Genomic DNA, 13,903 nt, shown 5'->3' with positions numbered 1-13,903 from the left:
GGTATATGCCCAAGAGAGGAATGGCTGGATCTTGAGGTAGATTGATTCCAATTTTTCTGAGCAACCGCCATACTGATTTCCAAAGTGGTCTTACAAGTCCATACTCCCACCAGCAATGAAGGAGTGTTCCTTCTTCTCCACATCCTCTCCAGCATAGATTGTCATTGGTATTTTTGATTTTAGCCATTCTGACAGGTGTGAGGTGGTATCTCAGAGTTGTTTTGAGTTGCATTTCTCTGATGGCCAAGGATTTTGAGCACTTAAGTGTCTTTCAGCCATTTCAGATTCCTCTGTTGAAAAATCTCTGTTTAGTTCTGCACCCCACTTTTTAATTTCATTGTTTGGTGTTTTGGTGGCTAGCTTCTTGAGCTCCTTGTATATTTTGGAAATCAGTCCTCTGTCAGATGTGGGGCTGGTGAAGATCTTTTCCCATTCTGTGGGTGGTCGTTTTGTCTTACTGACTGTGTCCTTTGCCTTACAGAAGCTTCTCAGTTTCAGGAGGTCCTATTTATTGATTGCAGACCTCAGTGTCTGTGCTTCTGGCGTGATGTTCAGGAATCGTTCTCCTGTGACAATTTGTTCAAGGGTTATTCCCACTTTCTCTTCTAGAAGATTCAGTGTGGCTAGATATATGGAGAGACCTTTGATCCATTTGCACTTAAGTTTCGTGCATGGTGACAGGTATGGATCTATCTGCAATCATCTGCATGTCCGAATCCAATTGTGCCAGCACCATTTGTTGAAGATGCTATCTTTTTTCCATTGTATGGATTTAGCACCTTTGTCAAAAATAAGGTGTTCGTAGGTGCGAGGGTTAATATCTGGGTCTTCAGTTTGATTCCATTGGTCTATTCTTGTGCCAATACCAAGCTGTTTTCAGAACTATGGCTCTATAGTAGAGCTTGAAGTCAGGGATGGTGATGCCTCCAGAAGATCTTTTATTGTAAAGAGTTGTTTTGTCTATCCTGGGTTTTTTATTTTTCTACATAAAGTTGAGTATTGTTCTTTCAATGTCTATGAAAAACTGTGTTGGTATTTTGACGGGGATTGCATTGAATCTGTAGATTGCTTTTGGCAGGATTGCCATTTTTACTATGTTAATTCTCCCTATCGAAGAGCATGGGAGATCTTTCCATTTCCTGGTATCTTCTTTAATTTCTTTCTTTAAAGTCTCAAAGTTCTTATTGTATAGGTCTTTCACTTTTTTGGTTGGTGTTACCCCAAGATATCTTATGTTGCTTGTGGATATTGTGAAAGGTGATGTTTCCCTGATTTCTTTCTCATTGGATTTATCATCTGTATATATTAGGGCTACTGTTTTTTTTGAGTTAATTTTGTATCCTGCTACCTTACTGAAGGTGTTTATCAGCCGTAGGAGTTCCCTGGTAGAGTTTTTCGGGTCACTAATGTAGACTATCATGTCGTCTGCAAATAGTGAAAGTTTGACTTCATCCTTTCCAATTTGTATCCCTTTGATCCTCTTTTCTTGTCTTATTGCTATAGCCAGAACTTCAAGTACAATATTGAAGAGATATGGAGAGAGTGGACAGCCTTGTCTTGTTCCTGACTTTAGAGGAAACACTTTGAGTTTCTCTCCATTTAGTTTGATGTTGGCTATTGGTTTGGTGTATATTGCATTTATCATGTTTAGATATGTTCCTGTTATTCTTGTTCTCTCCAAGATCTTTGTCATGAAGGGATGTTGGATTTTGTCAAAGGCTTTTTCAGCTTCTAGTGAGATGATCATGGGTTTTTCTTTTTCAGTTTGTTTATATGGTGGATTACATTGATGGTTTTTCGTATGTTGAACCATCCTTTCATCCCTGGGATGAAGCCTACTTGATCGTGGTGGATGATTTTTCTGATATGTTCTTGGATTCGATTAGCCAATATTTTATTGAGTATTTTAGCATCGATGTTCATGAGGGATATCGGTCTGTAGTTCTCTTTCTTAGTCTTATCTTTGTGTGGCTTGGGTATCAAAGTGATTGTAGCCTCATAGAAAGAGTTTGGCAATATCCCATCTGCTTCTATTGTGCGGAACAGTTTGAGGAGTACTGGTATCAGCTCTTGTTTGAATTTCTGGTAGAATTCTGCAGTGAAGCCATCTGGCCCTGGGCTTTTTTTGGTTGGGAGGCTTTTGATGACTGCTTCTATCTCATTAGGGGTTATAGGTCGATTTAAACTGTTTATCTGATCTTGATTTAATTTTGGTAAGTGATATTTATCCAGAAAGCTGTCCATTTCCTTTAGATTTTCCAATTTTGTGGAGTACAGGTTTTCAAAGTATGACCTAAAGATTCTCTGGATTTCCTCAGTGTCTGTTGTTATATCCCCCTTTTCGTTTCTGATTTTGTTAATTAGCATGCTCTCTCTCTGCCTTTTGGTTAGTTTGGCTAGAGGTTTGTCTATCTTGCTGATCTTCTCAAAGAACCAACTCTTTGTTTCATTGATTCTTTATACTGTTTTCCTAGTTTCTACTTTGTTGATTTCGGCTCTCAGGTTGATTATTTCCTGGTGTCTACTCCTCCTTGGTGAGTTTGCTTCTTTTTGCTCTAAAGCTTTCAGTTGTTCTGTCAATTCTCTAATGTGACTTTCCTCCAGTTTCTGCATGTGAGCACTTAGTGCTATGAAATTCCCTCTTAGCACTGCTTTCAGGGTGTCCCATAAATTCGGGTATGTTTTGTCCACATTCTCATTAAATTTTAGGAAGTCTTTAATTTCATTTTTTATTTCTTCCTCAACCCAGGAATGGTGCAATTGGAAGTTATTCATTTTCCACGCAAATGTAGGTTTTCTGCAATTCATATTGCTGTTGAATTCTAGCTTTAATGCATGGTCGTCTGATAAGATACAGGGGGTTATTTCAATACTTTTGTAACTGTGGAGGTTTTCTTTGCTGCCAACTATGTGGTCAATTTTTGAGAAGGTTCCATGTGGCGCTGAGAAGAAGGTATATTCTTTTGTGTTTGGATGGAATGTTCTATAGATATCTGTTAAACCCAGTTGGGTCATAACTTCTTTCAGATCCTTTGTTTCTTTGTTAAGTTTCTGTCTAGTGGTTCTGTCCAATGGTGTAAGGGGGGTGTTGAAGTCTCCTACTATAAGTGTGTGTGGTTTTATGTGTGGTTTGAGCTTTAGTAATGTTTCTTTCACAAATGTGGGTGCTTTCATATTTGGAGCATAGATGTTCAGGACTGAGATTTCATCTTGATGGACTTTTCCTGTGATGAGTATGAAATGCCCTTCTTCATCTCTTTTGATTGATTTCAGTTTAAAGTCTAATTTGTTAGATATTAGGATTGCTACACCGGCTTGTTTCTTGAGGCCATTTGATTGGAAAATCTTTTCCCATCCTTTTACTCTGAGGTATCACCTGTCTTTGAAATTGAGGTGTATTTCTTGTAAACAGCAGAAGGATGGATTCTGTCTTCGTATCCATTTTGTTAGCCTATATCTTTTTATGGGTAAGTTAAGACCATTGACATTTGGGGATATTAATGTCCATTGTTCTTTGGTTCTTGTTTGTTTTGGATTTATTGTTGGTGGTGTCATTGTGTGTGGATTTTGCCCTCTTGCTTCTTTTTGTGTTTGGCAAAATTAGATTATCTATTGCCTGTGTTTTTGTGCATGTAGTTATGTTCCTTGGGTTGGAGTTTTCCTTCCAGAACCTTCTGTAGTGCTGGATTTGTGGATATGTATTGTTTAAATCTATTTTTGTCATGGAATATCTTGTTTTCTCTATCTATAATGATTGAAATTTTTGCTTGGTACAGTAGTCTGGGTTGACATCCATGCTCCCTTAGTGCTTGTAGGGTATCTATCCAAGACCTTCTGGCTTTCAGAGTTTCCATTGAGAAGTCAGGTGTGATTCTAATTGGTTTACCTTTATATGTTACTTGGCCTTTTTCCTTTGCAGCTCTTAATATTTTCTCTTTATTCTGTAGATTTGGAGTTTTGAATATTATGTGTCGGGGGGACTTCTTTTTGTGGTCCAGTCTGTTTGGTGTCCTATAAGCTTCTTGTACTTTCATAGGCATATCTTTCTGTAGGTTGGGGAAGTTTTCTTCTATGATTTTGTTGAATATGTTTTCTGTACCTTTGAGCAGTGTTTCTTCACCTTCTTCTACACCTATTATTCTTAGGTTTGGTCTTTTCACGGTGTCCCATATTTCCTGGATATTTTGTGTTAGCGATTTGTTGGACTTGAGGTTCTCTTTGGTTGATGAATGTATATCCTCTAGCGAGTCTTCAATAGCCGAGATTCTCTCTTCTGACTCTTGGATTCTATTAGTTATACTCATGTTTTTAGTTCCTGATCGTTTATCCAGTCTTTCCATTTCCAGCATCAATTCATTCTGTGTTTTCTTTATTGTGTCTAATTCAGCTTTCATGTTTTGAACTGTTTCAAGAGCTTCTTTCACACAACCATAGGGAGAGGGAGCCACCTGTCTGAAAGAAGATACAGGGGGCCGTGAGGAAGAAGCACATGGCAGGAAGTGAGGGAACAGAGCTGTCTGAGGGCAGAGCCACCTAGTCTTGGGCTGCCAATCCCATTTGGAGCCCAAGCACCTGTGGAGTTTGGGACCTATGGTGTTTGGGTGGCAGCTAGAGGCTGAGTACTCAGGGATGCTATTGGATTGTTCAGACTGTCCTGGATTACATTCATATCAGTCCGAATCCAGGAGGCAGAAGCCCAGAAACTCTCCTTTCAGCTTGGGTGTGGGTAAGGTGCTCTCTCCTTTCTTTCTGGGGCCGAGGATGGATTTCAGTTCTACTGTGAGGCCAACAATGGTTCTCCTTCCTGACAGATGGAATTCTCCTTGTACATCATCAGCCATGTGGGTACAGTCATCTCCCTGGTGTGCCTCGCCTTGGCCATAGCCACCTTCCTGCTGTGTCGTGCTGTTCATAACCAGAACACCTACATGCACCTGCACCTTTGTGTGTGCCTCTTCTTGGCCAAGTTTCTCTTCCTTGTGGGTGTAGACAAGACGGACAACCAGGTTAGTGACCCCTGGGCTGTGACCCAAACTAGCTGTGCCATCTTTCCCATGTTCCTCTCCTTATCAACATCTAGCTCCTCCCCTAGGGCCTTTTCCTGGTGTCCTCTCCTAGTGTCCTAGTTTTCTTTCTGTTGCTGTGATAAACACAATGACCAAAATCAGTGTGAAGAAAGGGTTTATTCCAGCCTATACTTTGATGTCACAGTTCACTGTTGAGGGAAGGGAAGGCAGGAATTGAAGTAGAAGCTGGTGGGGGGAATGCTGCTTGCTGGCTTGTTCCTCCTGACTTATCCCATCTGCTTTCTTATATAACCCAGGACCACCATCTCAGGGATGGTGTTGCCCACAGTGAGCTGGGCCCTCCTATCTCAATGCCCCACACTCTTGCCTACAGGTCAGGCTTATCTGGATGATTGCCAAGAAAATAACCCACATAGTCAGCTTCTCACTGGGCTGACCTCTTGTGACTGGTGTCATAACACAATCAGCTCCTTGAATTGTGAATTATTTTGGTCACCCCCACTTTTCTTTGTTTTTCTTGTGTGTGGTATGTGTATACAATGTGTTTGTATGCATGTTTTCATTTGTGTGAACACAAGTGTTCGGGGTGTGTGCATGTGGAGACATGATGTAAAGACTCATCCCCAATCACTCTTCCACATTTCTGATTGAGGTGAAATCTCTCAACCAATGCAGAGCTGGACAATATGAATGGTCTCACTAATTGGCTTCCTTCCAGGGCTGGAGAGCAGGTGAGCCACAAAGCCCGTTTAGCACTTATATGGGCTCTGGAGATCCAAGCTCTGGTTCAGTCCTCACAACTGGTGTAGCAAGCACTTTAGAAACAGGTATCTCTCTCTCTCTCTCTCTCTCTCTCTCTCTCTCTCTCTCTCTGTGTGTGTGTGTGTGTGTGTGTGTGTGTGTTTGAATGTGTGCACACATGTGCATGTGTGCACATGTCACGGAATACATAGGACAACTTGTAGGAGTTAATTCTCTACTTCCATGCTACCAAATTTGGGAGCAAGTTCATTGACCAATTGAGCCATCTCAATGGTCTGACCTTGTGTTTTAAAGACAGAATATTCCATTGGTCTGGAACCCACCAAGTAGGCTAGGATGGCTGGTAGTGATCCCCAGTCAGACCCTGTCTCTGCTCCCTACTGGGGTACTACAGGTGTGCATTTCTGTGCCTGGCTTGTACAAGGGTGCTGAGGATTGGGGGAAATCCATGCATCACCCATGGTGCATGGATTGCAGAAATACTTTACTGATGGATGGCAGACTAAAGAAATGATTCCACACAAGTCCGGTTGGTGAACAAATGTGTGTGATGAATTTGCTTACAGAGCACAGGTGAGGGATCACTTACAGGAGTCTGGGCAACCCCCAAACTACGGAGTTCCACGCCATCATAGTTGATGTCCTCGTGGAAGCTGCATTATAGAGTCCCTCTTCCCTTAATATTCTATTGCTTATGAACCTTAAATTCTCCTAGGGCTGCTTTTAGCTGAGGAAAACCTGGAGGAAACAGCACCTGGAGTCCCAGGTGGCCTTCCTCTCCATCCCTTTGATTAGCTCTGTCACCATTACCATAGGTTTTCCTCTGTTAGTTGTCATGGCTACCTGGCCCAGATACACTCACTACTTCACTATGGTGGAGGGGTGACTACACTATGCTCAGAGGAAAAGAGGCTGAATTGTTTAAGGAACTCCTGTTGAGGCCATCCCTTACTTCTGCCTGTTTTGTGGGATTCTGACATGCAGACTTCTCCTCTGTAGACCGCTTGTGCCATCATCGCGGGATTCCTACACTATCTTTTCCTTGCCTGCTTCTTTTGGATGCTGGTGGAGGCGGTGATGCTCTTCCTGACGGTGAGAAACCTGAAGGTGGTGAATTATTTCAGCTCTCGAAACATCAAGATGCTTCACCTCTGTGCCTTTGGCTATGGGCTCCCAGTCCTGGTGGTTGTGATCTCTGCCAGTATACAGCCACAAGGCTACGGGACACATAATCTGTGAGTGTCATATTCTTCTTTATGAAGATCTTGCTTATAGGCTTTGTGAAGACAGTACCATCCACCTTGATTGTTACCATGACAAAACACCTAAAATAAAAATAAAATTAAGGGATGGATGTTTTATTTTAAATATACTTTGAAGGGGCACAGTCTATCATGGCAGAGAAGTCAGGGCAGAAACTCAAGGCAGTAACCAGGAGGCAGGAACTCTGAAAAAATAATCTTGAATGTTATCCAGGGCACTCTGAACAATCTAATAGCATCCCTGAATACTCATCCCATCTCCAGTGTTTGCCTGGCCCTCCATACTAGAGAGGGCATCCACAAACTACAATTCCCATAATTGCTTGCTATAGAAGTCCTGTTTGTAGTATTGATTGTCCAAAGAGTACAGACATTTGAGAAGGCAGAAAAAGAGGAAACTACCAGTCATCCGTATATATGGGTGAACTGTGGCCAGACCACACACTCCAATTCTTTAACCCCACCATTGCCTAGAGATGGAGCACATATGACACCAGCAATTTCTGGGTGACCTAGAAGCTACTCCATATCCTTCACTACTCAAAATGTCTGAAGTAGTTTCTGCCTCTGAGGCTGAGGACTAAGCAAGATGCTGATACCTGAAATATTTAAACTTAGACTGAAAATAACACTTGTACCATTCATTGATGGGCAGTTTTAAAATTCATGCCTGTTCTCTGTTAAAGATAATGCCAGTCAGTGCATAATAGGGTCTTCCACATAATGCTGTCACACACTGTTAAGAAAACTGCCCATAATTTTGCCAGCTCCCAGGTGTAAGATTCAGACTGACCCTCCTGATCTCCAACTTCTCAATGAGTCCACTTCTACTTTCAAGTCATTTTTTTGGGGGGGTGACCTAATGATTTTAATTGTGGCTTAGTTGTAAGAGTATGGGTGAGGGACCATTTACAGGAGTGTGGGTAACTGACCAGAAGCTGCTCCACTGCAGAAAGTATCTCTGTCACTCTCCCCCAGAAACTGTTAGCTGCCTACAGATCCTCAGGGAGAGGTGGCTTGTGGTGTAGTCAAGGTAGCTGGGTTAGCATGAGGGCAAATGGTTGGCTGGTAGTCCTTTTCTTAAGGCAGCTGGGGTGCCAAGGAAGGCTATAATAACTGTAAAATAGTCAACTCACCATGGATCCAAACATTATTACTTATTTAAAGAAATATTAAAATGAGACATTGCAATTGGTCTTATTATGAACATTAAATGCTGGTTTAATAACATTTTACAATACTCCGACAATGCTCAGCTCTCGCTGTGCCCCAGAGAGGGGTAGGTCCCTCTAGTTTTGTTGGTATCAGAGCCACCAAATTGTTCACTACATAGAAGACTTACAACTGTCTGAATCTAATTTGTCAGGAAGAGAATATCTAGTTGGACTAATTTTACTATTTTCCTAAATGCATAAATAAAACTTGCTCGGTCTGTATAATACTACTTGTATGTGTGTTTTCAGTGCTAATCATTTAATATTGGATAACCAACTGGTGTGCTCTTCCCTGGAGACTATGTCTCCCACTCTCAGTATTCCTTGGTTGGCAGTAGCTCTTTGTGTAGAAGTGAGACCTTGTGGGATTTCCCCCATGTGAAGCTTATGAACCACAATAATGATAACCTGGCAGAATAACCCTACAGGTGAAATAGTGGTATGCATACCTTGGTAGTAACCAACAGCTCTCTAAGACCTGTTCTGGACTTAAGACCTATTTAGAAGAGGGAAATCATGCCTGGTACTAGAAACCTAGCCAGTGTCCCTAGAGCTAGTGAAGTCTCATATCTTGGAGGATAAACAACTTTACTAAATCAGCATAATTTCTAACCATATTCTAAATATTTTTTCTTATGTGCACAGATAAATGTAGTCCTCACCCCTCATCAAGGAAACTTATCAACTTGCAACAGACAGAAACGACTATAGAAAACATAACCAATCAAAATGCAGAGTGTGGGGCCCAGTCCCAACTGATACATCTAAAAAACACTCGTGCACCTAAAGCTTAGAGACATCAAGGGAGAGAGGAGAAGGAGATATTTAAGACCCCTAGTATATTCCCTAGACAAAAGGTCAATAATGAGTTCTCACTGGAGGAAACTTTGGAGTTGAGGCTTGAATAACACAGTGTATTAGTGAAGAGCAAGAAAAAAGTTCTGTGAAAGTTATGAACCTATCATCACCCTGGACTCCATTCTCGGCAAAGGTCTCAGGAGTATTTACCCATGGTGTATCTTTGCCCATTTGATGATAGGGTCTGCACCCACCCTATTATCAGCATTTCCAAATGCACCTCCCCCACAGTGTTTTTGCAGAACGCACAATTGCCAGGCCAGTGTGATGGGACAAACGCTCATGCCTCCTGTGTTTTCCTCTACAGCTGCTGGCTGAATACAAAGACTGGGTTCATCTGGAGCTTCCTGGGGCCAGTCTGTGGGATCATCACGGTAAGGAAAACATTTGTTCAAGTACATTTTGGTGACCAAGTAAAGCCAAAGTTAGAAAGTGTCATCACACTGCAAAGCCTGGCAGTCTCAAGACTCTTTCCTATGATTCTCAGCTCTTGAGATTTCACCTAGGTGGTGTGATTTCTCTGTCACTTTTCATTCATGCTCAGGTGCAGGAACATCTAGAAGAGATAACAATCTTTCTTATTCATGCTTTGTGTTTTAGGGAGGAATAAATCTGTCAGTGTCTTTTAGGTCTAGATGTTGATTGGAAGACAAGGTAAAACAAATTTAACTACACTTAGGATGTCCAAGCAGGAATACATCTCTCAGTCAGATGTCAGCCTGGTCTATGTAACAAATTAAGTTTTAGAACACCTAGGGCTACATAGCAACATAGAAAGACACCATATACAAAAGAAAAAAAAAGAAAATAAGGAAGTGAGGAGTGATGGTCATGATTAGAAAAAAGTGGGATGAAAAATTTTGAGAAATAAGCAGAAGCCAAGTGACATTTGCAGATGCTGAATACTGTTCTGGCTCCATTACTGTTGGTGCAGTAAAATACCATGGCTAAAAGCATGTCAGGGGAGAAAAGGGCTTATTTAAATTTACAGGCCTATACTGGCTAATTTTTTTAGAACTTGACACAAGATAAACTTATCTGAAAGGAGGGGGCTTCCATTGAGAAAATGTCTCCATAAGATCCAAATGTAGAACATTTTTTTAAATTAGTGATTGATAGGGAGGGCCCAGCCCAGTGTGGGTAAAGTCTTCCTTCGACTGATAGTCCTGGGTTCTATAAAAGAGCAGGCTGAGCAAGACATTGGGAGAAAGCTGGTAAGCAGCACCCCTACCCTATGGCCTCTGCATCAGCTCCTGCCTCCGGGTTCGTTCCCTGTTTGAGTTCCTGACCTGACTTCCTTCTATGATGAACGGTGATATGAAAGTATAAGCCAGATAAACCCTTTCCTCCCCAACTTGCTCCTTGGTCATGGTGTTTCATTGAAGCAATAGAAATCCTGACTAAGACAAGGCCATAGTCCATCAGGAAGTCAGGGTGGGAATGCAAGCAGGAACTTGAAGCGGAAACCTGAGAAGCAATGCTGTTTGCTGGCCCAGGCATGGACTCCCTAGCTTGCTTTCTTACATGTGAGGGGTATCTACTGTTAGAATGGTACTTCCTACCCTAGTATGGGTCCTCCAATATCAGTTAATAATCAAGACAGTACTCCACAGACATGTCCACAGGCCAATCTGACAGGAAACCCCTCAGTTGAGACTCTCCTCTGGTGACTGTAGGCTGAGTCACTCTGGCAGTCAAAGCCAACTGTGGCAAACCAGATCTCATTGATATTTGCCTATCATCCAGCCTCTACTTCTTTTTTTTTTTAATTTTTTAAATTCAAATTAGAAACAAGCTTGCTTCACAACCTTTCCCTTCACCCTCTACCTCCCCTTCCCCCCCACCAGCACCCCACCTCATCCACCCTCTGCTCCCCAGGGAGGGTCTTACCCTCCCTGGGGGTTCCCCAAAGTCTGTCATATCATCCTGGGCAGGCCTAGACCCTTGCCCATGTGTCCAGCCTCTACTTCTTATCAGGTGGTGTTTCCGATGTCAACCCTAATTAAGTGTTTCCTTGTGTCATTTGTAGTATATTCTTGATCACCAAAAGACCCTCCATTCTTCTGGGCTGGCAGAATTAATATAGTGAAATGACTAGGTTTTATTACCAAAACGTAATCTGCATATTCAGTGATTTTTTTCATCAAAATACTTCACAGACCTATGAAAACATCCCAAGAATTTACATACAACTATAAAAGGCCATAAATAACCAAATAAGTTATCAGGAAAAGAAACACAATTGGAGTTGTCACAATACCTGACCTCAAATTATACTGTAATTGGGGCTGAAAAGATAGCCCAGTGGTTAAGAGCACTTACTGCTCTCCCATAGGACCCAGGTTCAATTCCCAGCACCCACATGGCAACTCACATCTGTGTGTAACTCCAGTTCCAGGGCTTCTGAACCCTCACATTGACATTAATGCAGATAAAATACCAATGGACATAAAACAAAAATATTCAAATTACACTGCAGAGCCACAGTGACAAAGGCAGCCAGATACTGCCATACAACAGATCAATAGAGGATCCAGAATGAACCAACCAAGCTTTGCTCACCTAATTTTTGACAAAGTTGTTAAAAATGTGTGGTGGGGAAAGGAGAACCAACCCTACAGCTAGTTGTGAGCTCAGTTTTGAATCATGTAACATTCTTGGATTGCTAGAGGAGATGTTCCTCCAGGCATGTATTGATGTCTTGTAAATTATTTCGGGTTTACAGGTGTGTCAGAGTGTCTTTGGAGTGCTCCAATAGTGAACAGCATAGACCTTTTCATCTTAGGTATGGAGACTTGGAATCTGATATTGATGGATCAAAATTTCACAACAGCACTAAGAAAAGATCCATTCTATGGCCTTGTTTATTCTCATTGCCATCCTCCTCCCATTATTATTGCTCTTCCTCTTTTATTGTCCATCATCTTGATCTCTCCCCCCATCCCTATTCTTCAGTAAGATCCAAAACTTAGACAGAAAATTTACTTGATTTCCTCTCTTTGTCAGGACTTTTGTTCTGAACTACCATTCCATCAACATCGTGGTCCTTGTTATATGGTAGTCTTCTTTCCTTATATGGAGCCATAGCATTCCCATTATTAAGAATGACTGTTAAAATGTCATGGAATCAGAAATATGGTTTGTATCAGCTGCCAGGTGTATATAACCTGTTGCCCGTGGGTGGCATATGCCCCAGGATAGTACGAGTGCAACCCAATAACATTGTGTGTGGCAACTTTACATCACAAAGTCAGAAGGTTAGAAACCCTTAATGACTATCATATTCTGGCTCCATAAATATGGTTCATTTATAAATCTTGTGTTTTATTTTATCATCTTAGAAAATCAGTTGTGAATCTAGGAGGCTGACTTTTGGCAGTTAGTAGTGGCAGTGGTTTTCAGAATGACATTCTTTTTTTTTTTTTTAAAGATTTTATGTATACAGCATTCTGCTTCCATGTATATCTGCACACCAGAAGAGGGCACCAGATCTCATAACGGATGGTTGTGAGCCACCATGTGGTTGCTGGGAATTGAACTCAGGACCTCTGGAAGAGCAGCCGGTGCTCTTAACCTCTGAGCCATCTCTCCAGCCCCCAGAATGACATTCTTAAAAGCAAAAATTGACTTGGATATACTTCTGTTTATCATCATCTTCCTCCCTCGGGATTTCCTCTAAATTTATTCACTTGATGAAGATACATACCTTCTTGAGCCTATGGTTTCTCTGCTGTCCTCAAGTTGACTATCTCAGTTAGGGTTACTATTGCTGGATGAAACACGTTGACCAAAATCACCTCAGGGAGGAAAGAGTTTATTTCACTACCAGTTCCATATATAACTTTATCATTAAAAGCAGTGATGATAGAAACTCAAACAGAGCAGGAACCTGGAAGCAGGAGCTGATGAAGAGGCCATGGAGGATGCTGCTTATGGGCATTTTCAGCCTACTTTCTTAAAGAACTCAGGGTCACCAGCTCCAGGTTGGGCCCACACACAATGGGCGAGGCCCTCCTCATCAATCACTAAGAAAATGACATACGGTCTTGCCTAGCCTCATCTTACAGTGGCATTTTCTCAATTTAGGCTCCCTCCTCTCAGATGACTCTAGCTTGTGTCCAGTTGACATAAAACTAGCCAGCAAAATGGCTATAATCTCTTCACCCAGGATTGGATGGTTGTGGTATGACCTTTCCTGGGAGATGTGGACAAATGTCTACTTATCTCAGATAGGACATTTGTGACACACCAAAGTAGTGACTCTACCAGAGTCCAGCTTGTCAGACCAATGAACTTACTGGGGCATGTAGGAGTATGGCTGGGGGTAAACCTGAACATAGATGACTTGAAGGCAGCTGCATCATTAGAGAGCCCATTCCAGGTTGGGAGTCAACTAGTGTAAGTGTTCTCAGTCCTCGTTTCATGACACCAGGCATTTAGCAGGTTGGAGAGTCTCCCTTGTCAGGGTCATTACTGTTCCTATAACTTAGGTAGGGGATATTATAAATTCTATAAGTTTAAGGAGTGAATTGTTTATTTCTTGAGTCTTGACTGTAGGACAGCCTGTTTAATGTTTGAGAAAATGGCTACATAATCATAATTCTTCTCCATCCAGTCCTGTCACATACCCTAGAGACACCCTTAGGTTCTTCTGCATGTTTACTTGTCAAGCTGTATCAAAAAGGGTTTTCTTCTTCCTTGTAATGCCAGTCTATTTCCTCTAAGACTGCCATGCAGGGTGTTGGGAACCAGACCTTGTGCTTAGGATAGTTAGGACAGT

General features: G+C 41.8%; 1 protein-coding gene across 1 annotated transcript in view; it reads left to right on the top strand.

Moving 5' to 3' along the window:
• Window positions 1–13,903, top strand: part of Adgre1 (adhesion G protein-coupled receptor E1) — a 90,289-nt gene that overhangs the window by 51,093 nt on the left and 25,293 nt on the right. Inside the window, exons 16-18 of the mRNA XM_035445847.1 lie at window positions 4,812–5,006; window positions 6,789–7,024; window positions 9,431–9,497. Of these exons, the coding sequence (XP_035301738.1) occupies window positions 4,812–5,006; window positions 6,789–7,024; window positions 9,431–9,497 (498 nt within the window). The remainder of the gene's footprint in view (window positions 1–4,811; window positions 5,007–6,788; window positions 7,025–9,430; window positions 9,498–13,903) is intronic.

Source organism: Cricetulus griseus, chromosome 5 (genome assembly GCF_003668045.3).
Source record: "Cricetulus griseus strain 17A/GY chromosome 5, alternate assembly CriGri-PICRH-1.0, whole genome shotgun sequence".
Taxonomy (NCBI): Eukaryota; Metazoa; Chordata; class Mammalia; order Rodentia; family Cricetidae; genus Cricetulus; species Cricetulus griseus.
The sequence above is the reverse complement of the archived record's forward strand: the minus strand, read 5'-3'. Positions and strand labels throughout refer to the sequence as shown.